The 22,444-nt window shown below is 36.5% G+C and overlaps 1 protein-coding gene across 2 annotated transcripts in view; it reads left to right on the top strand.

The window, feature by feature from the left end:
* The window catches only part of Ctu2 (Cytosolic thiouridylase subunit 2), a 170,379-nt gene extending 150,099 nt beyond the window's left edge, over nt 1-20,280 (top strand). Inside the window, exons 14-15 of one of the 2 annotated variants that reach the window (XM_090398130.1) lie at nt 10,334-10,392; nt 19,426-20,280. In XM_090398130.1, coding sequence (XP_090254256.1) covers nt 10,334-10,392; nt 19,426-19,480 — 114 coding nt within the window. In that variant the 3' untranslated portion in view covers nt 19,481-20,280. The remainder of the gene's footprint in view (nt 1-10,333; nt 10,393-19,425) is intronic. The other variant, XM_090398131.1, reaches the window with a different exon arrangement.
* The last annotated feature ends 2,164 nt before the right edge of the window (nt 20,281-22,444 follow it).

Genomic DNA, 22,444 nt, shown 5'->3' with positions numbered 1-22,444 from the left:
CATTCGTTGAAAGATTCATGCATTTTTCTTCAGGAATGAGCAAATGAGCAACTCACACTGAACAAACTGATTTTCACAGTCTACAGTGATCCCAATCTGCCACAGATATCAAGAACAATGCTTTATCAGATGATGGAGAATCTCGGCTTCAGGTTTTATATACTTGAAGCTGAGATCCACTGTGCATCAGCCTTCATAGAATGAAAGGGTGTAATTACTTGGCAACATCAATACCTGTGTGGAGGAATTTGCACCTTCCTTGCAGTGAGGGGCTGCAATTTTAAAGTAGAACAGAATATAGTATAGTATAGTATGGTAGAAAGTCAATTGAATAAATTTATTGGAAAAATAGAAAATCTAGCTCTATACAAGACAGACAGTGTTCAAACCAATTTTAACTTATTGATCTGAGAGCTGGGTTAGAAATAAAATCGTTGATCAAAATCTGCAAATATATGTGTTCTGAATAATATTAGGGGAGTGAACAGGTGGCATCAATGGCAATATAATATTAAAAATGAAAATAACAGGAAAGAACTTAGCATTCGGAAATATATTGGTCAAACCATCTTTGGTTGTATGGTCACTTAAACAGAATAGGAGAGGAAAATTACTAAAACAAGAAAATATAATACGATTAGAGGACAGAAATATAAGATCTGATAATATTGGCATCTTGACAGATAACAGATTAATTTGGAAGAAAATTGTCGATAGGAAATTAGTAATGATATAACTTTTTTCATATAGTGCTATCGTAATATCCTGTACACCTCCTGAGGATACATGTTAATAATTTGATATGATGATGATATCTCTTCCAGCTGGCATTTTCCCATTTCATGTTTTCGATGACTTTTCTACCTCAAGTATTGATGTATACTCCTAACTGCATTCAAGTGTTTACTAATACTGTGCTGTCACTGCTTGTTTCATTTGCAATCTTTAAAAATTACTTCAGATATCTAGAATGATTAGAATCATTTCTATTCTTCTGAGATGAGTGCTTAAAGAGAGAGATGAGTTTTCTTAATTACAAACTCTTCGAATTATTTTGTCTTGAAAGTTGATATTATGTATATGTTTGCTTTGATATATTTACCATTTTAAAAAGCATCCAACTTAGAATATCTCTTTATTTATTTATTTTTTTTATTTGGTCCCCACTCAAAAGATTTTTATAAACCCATAGTGCATTTATATGATGGGTGGATGGATTGGATTTTTTTTTATTCATTTTATTTTATTTTTGTATAGGCTAGAAACTGCCTATGAGACTGGCTCTCACCATTTGATTGAAAAGATCTGATAAAGTTTCCTCCAGTTATAGACAGGGTTCGAATGCAGGTTTTTCCAACCAAAGGGCTCATCTACAACTAAGCTATGGAGACTTTATCACTCTCTTAATGCCAACTTTTATTAACTTTTATTTATTTCCTTTCTTTAAATGTTTATTTCTTTGATCCAACTTTCCTAACGGTGAAGTTATCTTCCCGAGAGATTTTAATATTAAACATAAATTGAAAGCCAAACGGCTATTTTTCTGGCATCCTTAATAATAATTAAGGGGATAATTTTGTTTTTTGATAACTTTGTTTTTCCAACTCCACTGATTCATCATAGATGAGATACCAATTTATTTCCAGAAATTCCAGATTGATTTCACAACTACAGGGAGATCAGAATTAAAGTATCCCTGTTTAAGGCCTTGTGAAGCATTATACAGTGATCCAGATGCTGTAAAACTTTGCAGGACTACTGCATCATGTGGAACCTATGTCTAAGGTGGGGGGGGGGGTAGTTCTAGAGTTCACCACCAGGGGAGTTGTAAACACCAAATGCATGGAATTTGCATATCATTCAACTCAGCAGGTGCCAGGCGGTATAAAAAGATGGACACAAGATTTTTCCCTCGATGTGCTATGTGACGGATGATTAGTCGTTTTGAAGAAATGAGATCATTGGGAGTTTGTGACCTAGCAGAGGTCACAAACCAATATCATTTCACAAGTGAATGAAGTTGTGTTGCTACTGGTGTTGTGGAGCAGGCCATGAATAACAGCATTGCAGTGCACATGATGAAGACACATGGATGTACTTTACCCAACTGTCTAGAAAATTCTACAGAAGAGACTACATTTGTATCCATTCAAGATAACTCTGACACAGGAGTTGCACCTGCAAGACTTTGAAAATTGGCTGATGTTTACTTTAATGTTACTTGTTCGAGTGGAATTGGATGCTGCTGTGGATGATTTTGTGGGGAGGTGAGGCTCATTTTCACCTGAACCACCTGAAAATTTTGTACAGCAGTTGTGAATACCCACAATAGCTATGCAAACCCTGCATGCAATCCAATGCAGTAACTGCTCAGTTACTGCAGAGAGGTATTGATATAATAAACAGTTTTGTTGTGTCACAGCTTTAGCAGCACCTGTGCGCAGAATCAGTCATTTTCATGCAAGATGAGACTCCTCCACACATCGATCGATCGATCTGTACAGGAGGTTTTTCGAGAGCATTTCATGGAGTCCAGAGTATTAGACATGCATTTGCCACCGCTTGGCTGCCTTGTTCAAATGATCTGACCCCACCCCCCTCCCTCTTGTTACTTCTGGCTCTGGGGTTTTCTAAAAGACAGGGTTTTTGGGATCATCCTGTTAACTTGCCAGTGTTGAAAGATAGCATAGCTCAGCATGTGTGCAGCATCTGTCACAACCAGCTGCATTCTGCCATTGAGCACACTATGCAAAGGATGCAGCATAGTGTGTTATCACATTGAACAGTGCAGCCCATACCTGTGAAATGCATAATGGAAATGAATAAAAATGTGTTATTTATGTTTGTGTCACTTTTCTCCTTGCACACAAAGAAAAATTACTACATCCACATTTGGTACAGCATACAATGCCCTCTGGTTTTTTTTTTTTTTTTTTTTTTTTTTTTTCTTTCAGATATTCCAGGAAAATTTTTCAGCATTTGGATCACTGAGTGACACTCTACAAGGCATTAAACAAGGATACTTTAACTTTGAACACTCTGTATGTATGGTGTTAGTTAAAACTTCAGTATTTATTCCTAGACTTTTATGACTAATGCTGGTGTTTTATCATGGTCTGTTCTTTCTTCTTTGACTTGAATCCAGTTCTCAACTTTTCTAATGACAGCACACTGCATATTCATCTTATTTGATAAATCTTCCACAACAGAATTCAGCAAAACTTCCAAAATACCACTCCTACAACCTTAATACTGATCCCCAAAGCATTCTCTCCAGTATGGATTCTAATAACCTCGTTATTTCATTGCTATCAAAACTCATTCTTTTATTTCTTGCCAAAAAAAAAGTATCCTCGTCTTCCAGCTTGACATTTGGCCACATCAAATCTTTAGAGAAGATTAAACATCTCTTCCTGGGATAACTTTAACCTCCAGCATCTCCAGAAATTACATCTTCTCTTTTTGCTGAAGATATTACTTTACTTCTGAACAATTGTTTACTCTATCATACTTAATCACAAAGCCATGAACCTATTGAATATGGTTCTCATATTTTTTGCAGATACTCCCTTATAGTTCCCTAAAAATACTTCACTCGCTAGAGAGGAGAGCAGTCAGGTTGGTTAGTAAGTGACCTGTTTTTCACTAATTTACTTCATTCTTTCACACAGATATTCAGGTTCTGTAAATTTTTGAAAATATTGCCTTAGTGTTGCTCATCAAATTAAGATTGTAATTCTTTCTATCTTACTCTAAATCTGTTAAGACACATGAAGTCATATAATACTCCTTCAGAATTCAACTCTAAATTCACAGACAGACTTGTCTTTCTCTTCATTTTTACCTTCTACTGCAGTCTTTTTGGAAAAGCCAAATCCAGTGTTAAAGTTTTTTTTTTTTTTCTCAAATTTCTATCCATACACAACTGTAATGTGCAATAGATTGTATAACCTTTCATGTCTGGGATTTCATAAAAATTATCAAGACAGTACACAAATATTTGTCATTTATAGAAGGGAAAAAGCTGTGTATTTTGAAAGTTTTCAGTAAGTGCAGTAGGAAAAGATAAGGGAATAATACTGAGAGAAGATAAAAAGACCAGGATATTTTAAATGTGAAATTAAGCAAATAATCATGCTTAAAAGATAATCAGCAATCATTATTTCTAATGTCACATGTGACTATGATGATTAATTGCACCTGACTTAACTGTTTTATTATCCTGCATTTATATATATAAAATGATCATCTCTTTCTTATTTTTTTTCCTGTTTTTTCATTGGTAAGTAGTTTCCTCCTGTTACTGAAAATTGAGGTTCTCATTGAACAAAATAGGAAAACGGCTTAAGAACACACTTAGTTTTTATAGACATTCTTAGTTGCTTTGGTAATAATTCCAGCAGCTGCTAGTCATCATTTTTTTTTTTTTTTTTAAGGCATTTTCATTTCATTATAATGTAGAGTATGAGTCTTCTTTCACTATGTGTTTTCCCATGTAAAACAGGGTCGGCGCACCGATCTTTAACCTTCCTCTTCCAAGTTCTCCGGTCCAGGGCATCCTTCGGACTCCATCCTTTCTCCCTAAGATCCTCTGTCACCTTATCTCTCCACCTGAGCTTGGACCTGCCTCTTTTCCTCCTTCCCTCCAACTCCATATACTCCACTCGTTTACCAACATACTCCTCATCCTTCCTCTCTACCTGTCCGAACCACCTCAGCCTACTTTCTTGTATCTTCTTGCCAATTGGTCCCACCTTAACCGTCCCTCTGATGTAGTCATTCCTTATCCTGTCCTTCTTTGTCACACCACTTATCCATCTCAACATCTGCATCTCCGCTACCTCCATCTTCCTCTCCTGTGCCTTTGTTATAGGCCACGTCTCCGCGCCATGGAGCATCGCCGGCCTCACCACCATCTTATACAGCATTCCTTTCCTCTTACAACTCACTCTCTTGTCACACAGGAACTCGCTCATCTTCCTCCAATTCATCCAACCGCATGTTATTTGGTGCTGTATTTCCTCATCCAAATCACCATTCCTCTCGACAACTGACCCAAGGTACTTGAATTTCTTCCCTGAAATTAGCCTTTCACCCTGAAGTCGTATGACCATATCCTCGTCACTCCCCGTTGACATATATTCGGTCTTCTCCCAGTTAATTCTCATGCCTCTCCTCCTCCAATACCTTTCTCCACTCTTCCAGGGTATTTACAAGCTTCTCTTGGGATGATTCACATAGAACAATGTCGTCGGCAAACAGCATGCTCCATGGTGCCTCCTTCTTGACATCCTCCACTAGTACATCCATGACCAGGTCAAAGAGGTAGGGGCTCAGAACTGACCCTTGGTATAGCCCTACGACAATGGGGAACCTTTTTGTCATGCCGACACTAGACCTGACCTGAGTTTCTGTTTCCTAATACATCTCCTTCACCAACCTCACGTACTTCTCCGACACCCCCTTCTTCCTCATACACCTCCATACCTCCTGCCTGGCCACTCTGTTGTATGCCTTTTCCAGGTCTATAAACACCATGTGCAGCTCCACTTGCATCTCTCTATATTTCTCCATCAATCGCCTTAGCGCAAATATCGCATCCGTTGTCCCTCTTCCTGGCATAAATCCAAATTGCTCCTCACCAATTTTCGTTTCCTGCCGTATCCTCCCTTTAATTACTCTTTCCCATATCTTCAATGTGTGTGACATCAGCTTGATCCCTCTATAGTTGCCAGTCTTGAACATCTCCTCTTCCTTTGTAGATTGGGATGAGAATACTTTTCCTCCATTCCTCTGGTATCGTTTCCTGTTGGGCTATTTTCCTCATCAGATCCCATAACATATCCATGCCCTCACTACCCAAACTTTCCCACACTTCTCCAGGTATCTGGTCTGCCCCCACAGTCTTTCTATTCTTCATTTTTCTCAGTACCCAATTCACTTCCTCTCTACTTATGTCTTGCACCGGTCTCTCGTTTGCTTTTCCATCCTCACACCTCTCTCTTGGATTCTCCTCATTTAGTAGTTTACGGAAGTATTCCATCTTCCTCTGATTTTGTCCTCCTCTTGTAATACTACTCCTGAGGCATCCTTTATCTGCTTAACTGATTTTATGTCTTTCAAGGCCTTATCTCTGGCTTTGGCTATTCTCAACAACTGAGCTTCACCACCGTTTCTCTCCAGTTCTTCATAAACCTCATCAACTGCTCTCGCTTTCGCCCTTGCCACAGCTCTCTTTGCATTTTTCTTCGCTAATCTATATGCCTCCTTGTCGGCTCTAGTTCCAGTCATGTCCCATTTTTTCTTTGCCTCTTTCTTCTCCTTGATCTCCAACTGCACCTCCTCATTCCACCACCATGCCTCCTTATCCTCAGGCAGTCCCTTTCCTGATGTTATACCAAGCACCTCTTCTCCAATTTTTCTAATATTCTGACTATTAACGTCCCACCATTCTTCCACATCCTCTGGTAACTTCATTTCTTTCAATACCTTTTCTTTAAACTTATTCCCTGGGCTTTCCTCTTTCAATTTCCACCACTTTATATTCTCCTCTGTATCCGCCACTTCCATCTATTCTTCTTTTCCCCTTTTATATCACAGTCTACCACAACCAACCTGTGCTGTGCTGCTACACTTTCTCCATTAATCACTTTACAGTTTTTCACCTCCTCCAGATTTTTCCTATGGCACATAATATAGTCAATCTGACTCATTCTATCCCCACTCTTATAAGTTATCAGATGCCCAACTTTCTTCTTGAACCACGTGTTAGCTATAGCCAGATTGAAGGCCACAGCATATTCTATGATTCTTTTACCTTCTTCATTTCTTTCACCACTACTCCAACCCCCATGTACCCTTTCTTCACCACTTCGTCGCCTTCCTACATGCCTATTCAGATCTGATCCGACGATCACTCTCTCACCATCAGGGATTCCCATTACTGCTTGGTCAAGTTCTCTCCAGAATGTCTCTTTCTCCTCCTCATGTAGAGTATGAGTAATATTAAGAATTCCAGCCTGATTATTATTAAATTTTTATGGTCTTCAGAATGTTATAGAAGCTTCTCACCATTGTCATTTGCATTTTTTAATTTCAAGTAACAAACAATAAATTCTTGTTTAAATCCTGGAGAGCTAATAAAAATAAATAAATAAAAGCTTATGAATCGTCCAAAATGGAATTTTATAAAAAATGGGGAAGTTCCAATAACAGATCACATGATGATATATTACAACTTTGTAATGTAATCAGAAAAATTGCTGTAACTCCTATGAAGTCATCATCATCATCAAATTGTTGCCATGTACCTTCACGGGGTGTACAGGATATGATAGTACTACATGAAAAAAATTACATCATTACTAACTTCCTATCTACAATTTTCCTCCAAATCAGTCTGTTACTTGTCAAGACTCCAACATTACCAGATCTTATATTTCTGTTGTCTAAGGCGCTTTGTACCGTATCAGTCCACCTATATCTTGGTCTTCTTCCGGGTCGTTTTCCTGCCAACCTGGCAGAGAACACTTGTTTTGCTAATCTTTCTTCACCCATTCTGTTAAGTGACCATACCACCTGAGATTAGCTCTGCTAACGCATTCCTGGATGCTGACAATGTAAAGTTCTTTCCTAATATCCTCGTTTTTAATATGATATTGCCATTGACCATCTGTTCCTGCCTCTAATCTTTCTCAGGACTCTCATATCTGCGGTCTCTAGTCTTTGGTCAAGTGTTTTGCTTCTGACCCAGCTCTAAGCTCCATAAGTTAAAATTGGTTTGAACAGTGTCTTGTATACAGCTAATTTAGTGTTCTGACTAATTTCTCTCTTATTCCATATGAATTTATTCAATTGACTTCCCACCATACCAGCTTTGTTGATTCTGTTGTCTATTTCTATATTGAATTTACCATCTTCACTAAAAATCGTGCCTAAGTAGCTGAAATGTTTTACTTGTTCCACAGGTTCTCCATTCACAACACAGTTGACATTTTCAACAATTATACCTATTTTCATTGTCTTTGTCTTTTTATTGCTGACCTTCAAACCATATCTATTACAACAGTTATTCAATTTAGTCAGGTAATCTTGCAGACTTGTAGCAGATTTATTTAGAAGTATAACATAATCCACACAAAACAAAGAGCTGACATTAACATCTCCAATTTTGATATCATGTTTAATACTACTTTCCTTCATAATGTGATCCATATAGATAATGAATAACAGAGGGGATAATGTACATCCTTGTCTCACACCAGATTTAACATTAAACCATCTTCCTGTACTTCCTTCAATTCTAACTGCTGACTTACAACTCAAATAAAGCCTAAGTATTGCTTGATATAATGCTCCATCGACACGATATAACTGTAGCATATTGAATAGCTTCTCTCTTGGCACCTTGTCATATGCCTTTTCCAGATCGACAAAACTTAAATACAGATCTTTGTTATATTCCCATGCTTTCTCGACTATTTGTCATAAAGTGAAGATCTGATTCTGACAGCCTCTATTTGGCCTGAATCCAGCTTTTCTTCCACAATTCTTCTCAATCGTTTCTCAAGTATACTTGCATAGATCTTGCCAGGAACACTTAGTAGAGAAATACCTCTGTAATTCTCACATTCAGTTTTATTTCCTTTTTTATATATGGGTACTATGAGAGCTCTACTCCAATCATCGGGAATTCGTCTCTCTGTCCAGGCCTTCTGAACTATTCAGAGCAGCCACTGTAAAACTTTTATACCACCATACTTCAGCATTTCTGGTCGAATATCATTTACTCCTGCTGCCTTTCCACATTTTAAGCCTTTGATGGCTTTTTCTATTTCAAGTATGGATATGTATTCCTGACTGCATGCATGGTCAGTGTTTTTTACCACTGTGACATCATCACTGCTTGTTTCATTTAGCAGTTTTTCAAAGTAATTACTCCATACTTCAAGGATATCTTTTTCTCCCGTTTTCATGTCACCTTTATCATCTCTAACTCCTTTTACAGCACTCTTTCCTCCATTCCTAAGCTTCTTCAACAACCTCCAGAATATTTTGCCACCTTCTTGATATTTATTTTCTATATTCTTGCCAAAGTCCTCGCATGACTTTTGTTTAGCTAATTTAACACAGTGTTTAGCATTCTTGCATTTGTCTCTGTATTCTCTAAGAGCACATGCTGAATTATTTGCCAGGAACTTTTGATATGCTTTCTTCTTTTCCTTCACTGCCTCTTTAACTTCCTGTGTCCACCATGGAGTTCTAATTTTTCTATCCTTGCAGACAACTTCACCACATGCCTCTCTGGCAGAAACAATCAATGTTTTCTTCAGAGCTTGCCACTGAATCTCCAAGGTTTGATTCCTGTTCTCAAACTCTCATTTTTTCTTGAATTATGTTTGTATATTTCATAGTTCACATCTGAGAGCTGCTCAACTTTTATTCGCTTTAAAACTTTCTTACTTGTTATTCTTTTCAATATGAAATTCAATTTTATCCTGCTCAAGATTAAATAGTGATCACTTCCAATTTCAAATCCTCTGTACACTCTGGTGTCCTGCACTAGGGAGAAAACATCACTATCAACAATAACATAGTCAATGAGACTTTTCTTATTCCTAGCCTCTTCTCTCCATGTGAATTTGTGCACATTTTTATGTTGGAACATGGTATTAGTAATAACCAGTCCATGTCCTGAGCAGAAATCCAACAGATATTTGCCATTATTATTAGCTTTGCTCTTTTCTCCAAATTTTCCCAAAATATTTTTGTATGTCTCACAATCATTTCCTACTCGTCTATTTAGATCCCCAACAAGGACCAACTTTTCCTTTTTCATTGTGTCAGTTACTCTTTCTAAAGCATCAAAAAATTCCTCCACTTCTATCTTAGTAGAACCTTCTGCGGGACCATAGGCACAAATAAGTCTCATTGTCCAGTTCCCCATTCTCATATTTGCCCACATTACTCTACTTGAGACTGACTGCCATTCAAGAAGATTATCCTCGTATTTTGTAATACTCCTATGAAGTAATATTGAATATTCTAGCCTGTTTACAGATCAGAAAAATATTCTTTAGAAATGCTTTTCTTCCCTTCCCCTTTTGTTAGAAATGAAACATACAAATAAGTCCTAGATTTATGCTTAGTTCTCAATGAAATGTTAATGATATTTCTGAGTTTTTTCTTATACCTGAATAACTAATAACAAATACTTTGAATAAGATTTCTTATCCTACCTCCTAACCACCCATGCAAATGTAGAATCTTAAAGAAAGAAAAGTAAATGAATTTGTTTTGGCCATTCTTAATATCTAAATTTCATTTATTTTAGAAAATGCCAGCATTCCTACCACCCTTCTCTTTACAAGACTCAAATACAACAGAAGCAAGGTAGGTATTGATTATTATTATGCACACTCCTCTAAGACGTTCAAGGAGGAAGGGAGGGGCCCCTTTGATGTGTCATACACTGCCTCAAACACTTTTACTAAATGCACTCATATCCAATGGTAGTCCCTTCCCTAGACTCACTACATGTCATAAAAAGAATCTGGGCCTCACGTGCTTCCTGGTCACAGGAAAGATGACACGAGATCATCCTTCCAGTTCCAAGGATGAGTCTTGAGTTCTTTAGAATCATGTTACAACTTTTATGTATTTTTCTTTTGTCTGTTATTCTCTTTTTAAATTATGCCCAAACACAAGAGGTTGGTTGGTCAACTTGTAGTATGTTTGTACCATGTATGGGAAGAGATTTCAGAAAGGAGGACTTGTTCAGATTAGATTTGAAGGATTGTTCATTGTATTTATGGAAAACGCATAGAAGGGGAGGCTGTTCAAGAGCATAACATCACTAGCATGGATGAAGGAGGAGAAAGGAAACTTGTTCTGTGAATATGGAGTCGTAATGTGAAGTTGCATGCATTTTATTGGATTTGGTAGAGAAGGGAAATTATTGAGGTTAGTTCTGATGAACATTTACCATGAAAGTATTTGTAAAAGATGCATGCAGTAGATACTAAATGCTTGTGTGAGAGTGGTCGGAGTGAGTTGGTGAAAGATGAATCATTAATCAGCCTGATTGTCCTCTTATCTACTGCATCAAGTATTCTTAGAGAGCTTTTGGGAGCAATGCCCCAGATGTGTGAGCAGTACTCAATGGATGAGTGGATTTATGATTTGCACATGTTTAATAGCTCTTCAGATGTAAAGTAATGCCTTGAGTGAAAGAGGAATCTTTTTCCTTTTTTTTAATTGCTTTTTTTTTAAAGTCAAGGATGGTTGTAATGTGTTTATGCTCAGAGATTCTTGATGTCATTGTAATCCCCACAGAGTGAAATCTTATCTTACCTAGAGATTTGGGTGTAGTCAAAGGTGAGGTTGGGAGAGTATATAAGGCAGAACTGTTTTGCAGGCACTGGTAAAAGCTTATCTGAGCCCACACTGATTGGTAGTCAAGGAGCAAGTTATTGATATACAAAGGAAGAGGGTGAGTAAAAGGAGAGACCCTTGGAGGATCCCAGCATTAGTTGCATAGTTAGATGATAGGGAACCATCCACCATCACATATATCATCTGTTGAGAAAACTGATAACCTGGTTGCAGAAGTCATGGAACAGACCAAATGATGGGAAGATCCTTGTGTCAGACCTGGTCAAAAGCCTTGGAGATATCATCTGCAACCAGTTGGGATTTGCCAAACTTTTCCATAGTACTTATTCAGAGATGAGTGATATAAGTAATCATTTCCCTGTTGAGCAGCGTTGGTGGAATCCATACTGGTTGTCATTTATCAGTTCGGTCCCTTCAAGATAATGTAATATTTGCAGTGTGATATTGATGATTCTTTCCCTTATTTTGCATGTTGCTTAGTGTGTGTGAAGCACAAGGCTGTGGTCTGAATTTCCAAAGTGAGATAAACCCTCACATTACCCCAGTTGTTACTAGGCAGGAAAAGGTAGAGTGTGTTTGGGGTTCTCTGGTGGGTACGGGAACAGTTTGTGTAAGGTCATTTGTGATGGTAAATGTCATATTATCTCTACCTGCTTGGTCTGTTTAGTTGGAAAAGGCAACATTCACAATACCAGCTGGTATTGTGAATGTTGAATTTTTGAGGAAGATAACCTGACTGTTAGGAAAGTTTTCAAGTTTATCATCTTGATTAGCAGTGTTTGGATCGTTTATGACTATCTCCTCATCTCCACGAAACTTGGGTAATGATATCTGACTACAGCAGTATAGATGATGTAGTTTTATTAAAGCTTTGGGAAATCTTCCTAAGTCAGTGTTCTCTTCAACAACACAGCTATCATGTAATCCCTTTAGCTATGTGACCCTAAACTTTAACACTAGTTACTAATCATTCCTTATTATTGGTATTGCTGATTCTCTCTCTCACTCTCCCCAGTTTGCTAAGTTTATATTATTAGCTCCTCTCAACACTTTCATCCAAAATGGTGTGTTACTTTCCTGCCAACTTTCATAGTTTTGATCTTTTTATTGTTGATATTCATGCCAAATTTGATATAGCAGTTATTCACTTTAGTTAAGGAATGGTACTGGATTTAAGAATATAACATCATCTGCATAAAATAAAGAGCTGAGATCAGTATCTCCAATTTTGATATCAGATTTAATGTCGCCTTTATGGGGTATTACCTTTACTTTTAAGGAGTGCTTAAGGGTCAAAGCTGTATAACTGAGATGAAACTTCCACGTAGCTTTTAAAGGAATGCGGAGAACCGACCAGGGCTTCTGACCTAATGTCCAGTCCTCACCTTCTCATGGTGCACCCTGTTGGGTATTTACTTGGATACTGAACGAACGAGGATGGGCTGGCAATTTGGGATTTAGCCGACCAAATTGTATTCTTATTGGTTAAACCAAAATAAAAAATGATGGTACAACATGACACAATTTCGAGCCGGCTGGGGCCTTGCCCCGGTTAAACAAAGCCCCTGTTGTTTTTGCCAGGGAACCAGGGTGAACAGCGAAAAGTCAGCTACTGGAACAAATCTGAAAACACACCCCAACTCAACATCACCAGAGTTAAAGATCGCTACTATCAACATAAGAAGCCTGAATGGCAAAGAAATGGAGCTAGCTGAGGAATTAGATAAGTACCAGATCGAAATAATAGGGGTGACTGAAACAAAAAAGACAAAAACTGGTGAGATCTTTCTGAGCAATAAATACAAAATGTTATATTCAGGCAATGACAATCAAGGAAAAGAAGGAGTAGCCATAGTATTCAACACAAAAAAGAGGCTAATCTTCTTGAATGGCAGTCAGTCTCAAGTAGAGTAATGTGGACAAATATGAGAATGGGGAACTGGACAATGAGACTTATTTGTGCCTTGGTCCCACAGAAGGTTCTACTAAGATAGAAGTGGAGGAATTTTTTGGGGCTTTAGAAAAAGCAACTGACACAATGAAAAAGGAAAAGTTGGTCCTTGTTGGGGATCTAAATAGACGAGTAGGAAATGATTTTGAGACATACAAAAATATTTTGGGAAAATTTGGAGAAAAGAGCAAAACTAATAATAATGGCAAATATCTGTTGGATTTCTGCTCAGGACATGGACTGGTTATTACTAACACCATGTTCCAACATAAAAATGTGCACAAATTCACATGGAGAGAAGAGGCTAGGAATAAGAAAAGTCTCATTGACTATGTTATTGTTGATAGTGATGTTTTCTCCCTGGTGCAGGACACCAGAGTGTACAGAGGATTTGAAATTGGAAGTGATCACTATTTAGTCTTGAGCAGGATAAAATTGAATTTCATATTGAAAAGAATAACAAGTAAGAAAGTTTTAAAGCGAATAAAAGTTGAGCAGCTCTCAGATGTGAACTGTAGGCTAAAATATACAAACATAATTCAAGAAAAAATGAAAGAGTTTGAGAACAGGAATCAAACCTTGGAGATTCAGTGGCAAGCTCTGAAGAAAACATTGATTGATTCTGCTAGTAAGGCATGTGGTGAAGTTGTCTGCAAGGATAGAAAAATTAGAACTCCATGGTGGACACAGGAAGTTAAAGAGGCAGTGAAGGAAAAGAAGAAAGCATATCAAAAGTTCCTGCAAATAATTCAGCATGTGCTCTTAGAGAATACAGAGACAAATGCAAGGATGCTAATCAGTGTGTAAAACTAGCTAAACAAAAGTCATGGGAGGACTTTGGCAAGAATATAGAAAATAAATATCAAGAATATGGCAAAATATTCTGCTGGTTGTTCAAGAAACTTAGGAATGGAGGAAAGAGTGCTGTAAAAGTAGTTAGAGATGATAAAGATGACATGAAAACGGGAGAAAAAGATATCCTTGAAGTATGGAGTAATTACTTTGAAAAACTGCTAAATGAAACAAGCAGTGATGACAGCACAGTGGTAAACAACACTGACCAGTCATGCAACCAGGAATACATATCCATACATGAAGTAGAAAAAGCCATCGCTTGAAATGTGGAAAGCATCAATGGCAATAACATATAAAAAACGAGGGTATTACAAAGAACTTGACATTGTCAGCATCCAGGAATGCGTTAACAGAGCTAATCTCAGGTGGTATGGTCACTTAAACAGAATGGGTGAAGAAAGATTAGCAAAACAAGTGTTCCCTGCCAGGTTGCCAGGAAAACGATCCATAGGAAGACCAAGTTATAGGTGGATTGATATGGTACAAAGTGCCTTAGACGATAGAAATATAAGATCTGATAATGTTGGAGTCTTGACAAGTGGCAGACTGATTTGGAGGAAAATTGTAGATAGGAAGTTAGCAATGATGTAAATTTTTCATGTGGTATTATCATATCCTGTACGCTCCTTGAGGGTACATGGCAGGAATTTGATGATGATGATTGTTCTAATGTGACTCTTTCTGGCCATTCCTTCTTGATCCAATGTTGCTCTCAATCTTGGCTGTCCCACTCACACACAAAGCAAGTATTTGGTGTATCCTCTTTGTTAGGTGAATTTTTGCAACCTCTTGAAGCCATTACAAATACCACTTAAAACACAGTTTAACGAATGACATAAACACTATTATACGATACTACGTAATAACATTAAAAAAACGAAAAAACACATTAAATTAAATCTTCACACTAACTTCAAAAATATGCCATCTTTCAGAAATATGATAACCTTAGTAGTCAATGACTGAAGTTCAACTAAAGAATCACACAAGAAAATGTGTCTGTGGCAACAGGAAAGCCATCTGTTATCTTGGCGAATCAGATTCAGTGTAGACACCCGCACTTTTGTCTGCATTCTTCTTTCCTTCTCCTATCTTAAGAATGAGAAGTTTTGTGGAAATTTCCTTATTTACCATAAAAAGACACTTCAAAAAAGCACTTATCCAACTAATTAGCTGTAAATAAAAGAGAATGGTTCTTGCGGTTAGCCTGGTGGCTGCACTTCGCAACCATATGCCTGGGTAAGGAGTATCCTAGTTTCAATTCCCGTCAGTGACGTGAGGAGCTGAAGAATCTTCCTCAGCCATAGCCAAGTTAGCCAGTCTTGGGTGTGGAGACTAGAGTTTTTTGCCCAGTTTATCCTGGGGTTTTTCATCCCGCAAAGCAGGCAAAACCTGCCTTGAGAACTCAACACTGTTGTAACGATTCTTGCTTATTATATTGTACAACTTTGTATTTTATTATTCAATCTTTTTCTACCTAAACCTCCTTCTATATTAACCTTATCGGCTGTGCTATTTATGTTGTAACCTTTTCTTCCTTATTATAACTATCCTACCGCTGCGCCATTTATGTTGTGTCGCTTCTTCTTATTCACACTTATTTTAAACCTTTGTTGCTTTATCTCTGTAATACACTATCGGGTAGCACATGGTACCTCTGAGTGACAATGGAATTTCCTCGAGATAGAGGCTGTACCAGAGTATCTAAGATTTACCTCTCGTAAAACGCCAAGAAATTTATTTGTTTCGCTGCGCCACTTAGCGATATTAGATTATTAAACATTAACAACCAGGAGGTAATCTCTGGACAGTATTTAATGATACCTATCAACTCTGCAGACGTGGCCAAAATATACCATTTACAAATATCTCTTTTAATATTCCGCATAGGTTCGCATTAACATTTTATAAGCGGTGCATCGGATTCCAGAAATCACAGAAAATCTTTGTTAGAATCAAAAGCAAGATTTATTATACTCAAAGGTTGATACACATGATAACTCTAACTCAGATCCCATCTTAAGGGAGTTTCAGACAAGGTATATAAAATTCAAACACTACTATTACACTTATAGAATATTATACAGTAGCTGCCTAAAGTAAGAATTATATTAACCTTCGCTAATGCATTAATCATGTACTATTATCATAATCAATCTAAGACTCCATAGCTCTGTCAGACTACACAAGATAACATTCATATCTTTCACAATCTCTTAATATTATGCCAATTCTTTACTTTAAACATATCCTTGATTTCATTCAATATAATGGCTAACTTTAACACAACGACAGATAATAAACATAAATTCAATATCCTTCTAAAGTCCTAGCAATACAACCTTATCCTATATCATTAATGTTCCCTTTTTAACATATTAACGTGGCACAAATCTTTCATTCATATACAGTGAAACACAAACAAATCTACTTATCTTCCTTTATGGTTCTTTATGGCATCACAAGTTCACAGGAAACTGGCCTTCTGTGGACAGCCAGACTTTTCCGCGGAGATACTGTCGCCGAAACCCGCGACTGCCGGTACCGGGCACTGGCACCCTTCCTCGCCTCGAGAGGGGAACACACCAGGGATCCAGGAGGGAAAAAAAGCCTTCTTACAGGGTCGCATGACCCTTATATTACCCTCCTCTTTCGATGTCCAGCAAACCACCACGTCATGGCGTCCATCGTCTCCACCGCTAATCGTACGTACGATGACATCATTGTTTACTCGGGGCGATCCGCTCCTTCACGTTACAACTCCATAACCTTTGGATTTGACTCCCCCCAACCGTTGAATTTGTGCTTACATTTTATAATTCTTTTATACACATTTTATAATGCTCTGCTAATGTTTTATACCTACAATATCAATTTAATCACATTCATGAACGGCACAAAATACCCTTTCATTAAAGAACTCACTTGATTTATATATACACATTATTTATTTTACACTTAGAGGCAATTTACTGTATTTATCTCATTCTTTTGTTTGGAAAACCATGTTAGACTGTGATAAGATAAGAATACATAATTTTCCACTATATCACAATCTAACAACACTACAGACATGGGATACACTGGGGCGTATGGCTGACTACCTTATCCTGTGAATGGTTTAGGTCCGATGATTAATAAACCGTCGACAATGCAAGGTAAAAGGAAGATAAAAGAGAATGAAAATAAATACCAGTGCGCTGAATTTAAATCCAAATACTAATAATAAAAATGATAAAATTAGAAATTGGGTAAAATTGGTGACTGATGGAATTTTTTTACTATTTTTTTCTGAACTCAACACCTAAAAATCTGTAAGAATTAATTATTACTTCTAAGATAACTTTTCCATTGCAGGCCTGTGTAACCAGTCCTTGTCCTGAGCAGAAATCCAGCAGTAATATTACAATTATAGTCCATTGGACTATAAGTGCAATATTACTTTGCGGTGTCCTTGTGATTGACAACATGCAAATCATAGTTGCTATTTTAATCCCCAACAAGGACCAATTCTTCTTCTATGCTTATTCTTCTGTTAGTGTATATTTTATTTCTTCAGTAACTTATATATCATTTCAGCTGATATGATTTAAATCATCTGTCACAGTCCTTCCATTTCTTCATTACCCTCAGTTTCATTTGAATTTCTGCAATCAGTAATTCATGATCTGCACCAGGTATTACATTGATAGCAACGCTACCTCCTTTTCTTGAGGATTCTCTCCTTTCATATTATCCTACAATATCAATATCTTTCTGATACAATTCCTCTGTATACTCTTTCCATCTTTTTTTTGCTTCTTCATCCAACTTCTCAAATTACTTTTTATTGCTTACTTACTTATCGTCTTTGTGCCTCATGGTATATAAGGCTGAGTTCTAATAAATTAGACTTAATTCGGTATGTTAGTCAAGTAAATAATTGTTTAATATCCGACATGTTTCACCTAATATCTGTCAACATTTTCAGGGATACACTGGTAAGCAATGAAAAGACAGCGTATCCCTGAAAATGCTGACAGATATTAGTCAGTGAAACATGTCGGATATTAAACAATTATTTACTTGACTAACATACTGAATTAAGTCTTTAATTTATTAATACTAGTGGTCAAGAAAAAAAAGGTCATAATAAGGCTGAGATCTGTTTCTTCCCGATACCTCTTGAGCGACTAATTCAGCTTCCTCTAACTCTCCCATCTAGCCATTCTTCATTCCTTTTCTGTCATTCTCTGCAAAGTTAATTCAAGCCTCCTCCTTTCTGGGATCCACATCAAGCTACTCTTGGAATTTCTCTGCTGTCCATCCTCAGTATGTGTCCAGTCCATTTCCATCTGCATTTTTTTATTTCATTGGTGATACTTTTTTGCTCATCATGTCATTATTTGCTATATGTTGGGGCCAAAATATTTTTAATATTTTATGCTAACATTTTTGTTGAAACTGTTTAATTTAGGTTCCTGTTTTTGATCAGTTTCCATATCTCTGATTCATATTGTCAATCTTTGAATTATATTCCTTTCGGTTCTATCTTCAGTATCTACATTTGCTCCCAAGTATGTAAAACTGCTAACTTCTTCTTCTGCATGTTGATTGATTTTAATTTCTTTGTAGCATTTGCTGTTCAGTTTGAGAAGTTTGTTATTATGTTATTATTTGAATTGTGTCATATTTGCAAACTCCGTATATCTGATTTTGCAAATTTTGAACTTTTTCATTTTGTTTTATTCATTATATATATGGTAATCTACTATTTATCCAATCCTCTAGAACAGTGGTTCTCAACCTTTTTCCACTTGTGCATATCTTTTAAACCCATTTCTATAAATTGTACCTCTTGTTTTTAAAATAGCTGTTTTTAAATACTGGCACTTTTTCAGTGTCTATCTTAATGTAAAATAGTGGAAATGAGGTTTTTCCGCCATTGCTAATTATTTTTCGTGTACCTATGAATGGCCCAGTATGCACCCCCTGGGGTACATGTACCACCGGCTGGGTACCGATGCTCTAGAACAACAATCATTTAATTAACTGACTTAGCCGACTTATGGTAGAACACCATGTAATTGCACTCCACTTATCAGACTTTTTCAGTTATCAGAACACCAAGTTGCCTTCTTACTACAATTTAAATGGTAGATTATTGTATTTATAATTCAGCATAAAGTAAACCAGTTTGCTATAATTAAATGTGAAATGCATTTTTTTTTATTTATTTATTTAAGGAATTCAGTAAAAAAAGAACTCCAGGAATACTTAATAGGGGAAACAGATGAATAATATTGTAAATTTGTAAATCAGACTGATTATTTTATATGATCCTGAATTTATGTATTTTATAATTTAAATAATTATAAATTATGGCTTAGGATATTTTTACAAAGAATATATTAGCATTGTAAAAATGGCTGTTTAATGATAGATGTTAATTATTATTGTGGAAGATATTTTAATCACAATCATTGTTGAGTAATTATTGAAAAACATATTTCACATTAGTATTTATGCAAATTGTATTTTATTTTATATTCATGTTTTTACTTATAAAAGAAATATAAATTCTCATTATTTAAAGAGTTTATACTTTGCTTTCTTTTTCCTGTTAAACAGGAAATGACCTTTGAAAATGATCAAATATATATGAATAGAGAATTACAGCATTCAAAAAGTTCACATATATACCTCATACTGATTCATTATACAAAGGACGTGATTCCACATCCTCTGTCATTAACTTTAAAAGTATATTCTACATCTCAGAACTTAAAATAAAATTTTAAAAAAAAGCCCTAACATTGTATTTCTGAGATGCAGCCCTTCATATGGGCAGAACAGATACCAGTCGATATCATTTTACGACAAAATGTCAAGAAATAGGGCCTAAATCTCTCAGTAATAACTGGCAAAAAGGAACACTGTAGAATGAATGAAGTGCACAGGAGATGTTCAAAACGGCTTCCGTTGCCAGCCCCACAGCTGTTGATATGCAAGTCATATCACCATTACAGGCTCGCCTTATCACATCACCTCATTGTGCTCAAAAGTTCTTGACTAGTTCTGATGATAGTTCATGCATGTTTAACACATTCCTGCAATTTGTCAATATTCCCATTAGGGTAGGATATATATATATATATATATATATATATATATATATATATATATATATATATATATATATCAGTAATTTCAAATGGCCCCACAAATAAAAATTCGCAGGATTTAGGTCAGGTGATTGAGGAGATTAATGTCAGGATGGACCAATATATAATTGATCCATCTTTCAGAAAGAAGGATGGAGCTCCAATATTCCTTGGCATGAAGAAGAAACAATGTTTCTCCTCCATGCCAAGGGAACATCATCAAGCACATAATGGAAGATGTTTTGCAAGGGAAGGGAAGATGTTTTATGATTATGATTGTGAAGATGATTATGGAAGATGTTTTCCAGGCTTTGCAAGAAGTCAGGGTACAAAGCATCTTTAAGCCTGTTTGACAAAATGGCTCTTTTAATCTATCTCCAAAAATATCTGACCTTGTTGATAGAGAATTGCTGCTGATGTTTTGACTGAATAATTGCATATGGATTTTGATTGGCCTACGTGTGATTTGTAATAATTGAAAATACCATCTTGAGTAAACATTGATTTATCTGTGAAAAGCACACAAAAGAGAAAGAGAGAGAGATTGTTGTAGAAACCACATGATAAAACAATAAATGATGATGATCTGGTAAAAGTGCTTAAACCGACCGGAAATACAGATAAAGTTGATTTTCATACAAAGTCCTCTGCTGTACTAGTGCTTGATTCTGTGCCACTAAATGCAGCAGTATGTTTTCCTAGTTCCCTCATGTTCTTCATCCAATTTGTGGTGCAGAAAATATGCTATGCTTGCAAAAGCATTGATGAAGATGATGGAACATTCGAGACCAAGACATGGCAGTTAGTACCAAGAAAGTTAATAATCGGTCTTGGTACCATTAGGTACCAAGAGATGGCAGCACTTGTTTACTAGCCTCTTCATCGGTGGCTGCCTATAATTAGTCATAGACATGAGCCAGCTATCTATGATTGGCTACGATGGATATTAAACTGCCCACTCCAAAAGCTGGATAGGTGAATATATATAATAATAAAGAAATAAAAGGTTAGCTGATTTATTTTTTTATAATTATTAAAATTGCTTAAATATCTAACGCATGTTGCAACATTCCATATACTTTCGACTAGTTATTAGTACAAATATATCATCGGTTAGAATAGTTTTTGAAATTACACAAGGAATTGTATTGATTATGTAATAATCAACGTAGGTAATATCAAATGATACCATAAACAGAGATGTAGATATCTAAATATAAATTGTACGTGTTGACAATTCAAAATATTCAGAGATTTTTAGGAAAAATTAACTTGTGAAAAATGATCGAGACTTTGAAAATTTTTATATTTCTCCAACATAATTTTATCATGATTAGTCACAGTTTAAGTAAATGCAGTTTCTAATGCAAACTATGAATGCCTCATAATTATATATTTCCTAATAATAATAATATTTCCTAAAGTTCTAGCACGTCTTGGTGCTAGAAGAAATATATGTGAAGTCATATATGAGATATATCATTACTTCAACCTTGGTATCTCTCCTAAGTCTGGCTCCCACTAATGAGACCTCTAGATACACACACACACACACACACACACACACACACACACACACACACACACACACACACACACACACACACACACACACACACACAGCCTGTGTACCCCAGTGCACACCACGACGCTTCACCGCACGAAGGAAGACTTAGTTTTGAGTCTAGTCACCGACTAGACTCGAAAACTTAGAAAAATTTCCAAGCCTTTTTTCGACCAGTACCCAAGTCGATCTCTGGCACAGCAGGTTTTTTCTCCTGGAAACTCGGATTTTTCGTCCTGTAAACTCAAGAAAATCGACCGTAGAACCCACACTATTTCAGACATTAAATATATTGTTAAGAGGGACCACGAGATGGTGACACTTGTTGAACCATTGTCTTGACTGCGTGCCGCTTATTTAGTGATAGCCTTGGGCCAGCTATCCCTGATTGGGTACCAGTGGAGATTGAACTGCCCACTCTAAAAGTTAGATAGGGCTAAAACAGCCTCGCTTACTCCCTATACGGGAAGAAAAAGGAGTTGGCTAATTTTTTTTAGCTGATATATATATATACATATATCAACTAAAGAATATATA

Source organism: Typopeltis vanoorti, chromosome 9 (assembly GCF_054136105.1).
Source record: "Typopeltis vanoorti isolate ZY-2024b chromosome 9, IOZ_Tvanoo_1.0, whole genome shotgun sequence".
Lineage (NCBI taxonomy): Eukaryota > Metazoa > Arthropoda > Arachnida > Uropygi > Thelyphonidae > Typopeltis > Typopeltis vanoorti.
Note: the sequence above shows the minus strand (reverse complement) of the source record. Positions and strands in the feature narration are given on the sequence as shown.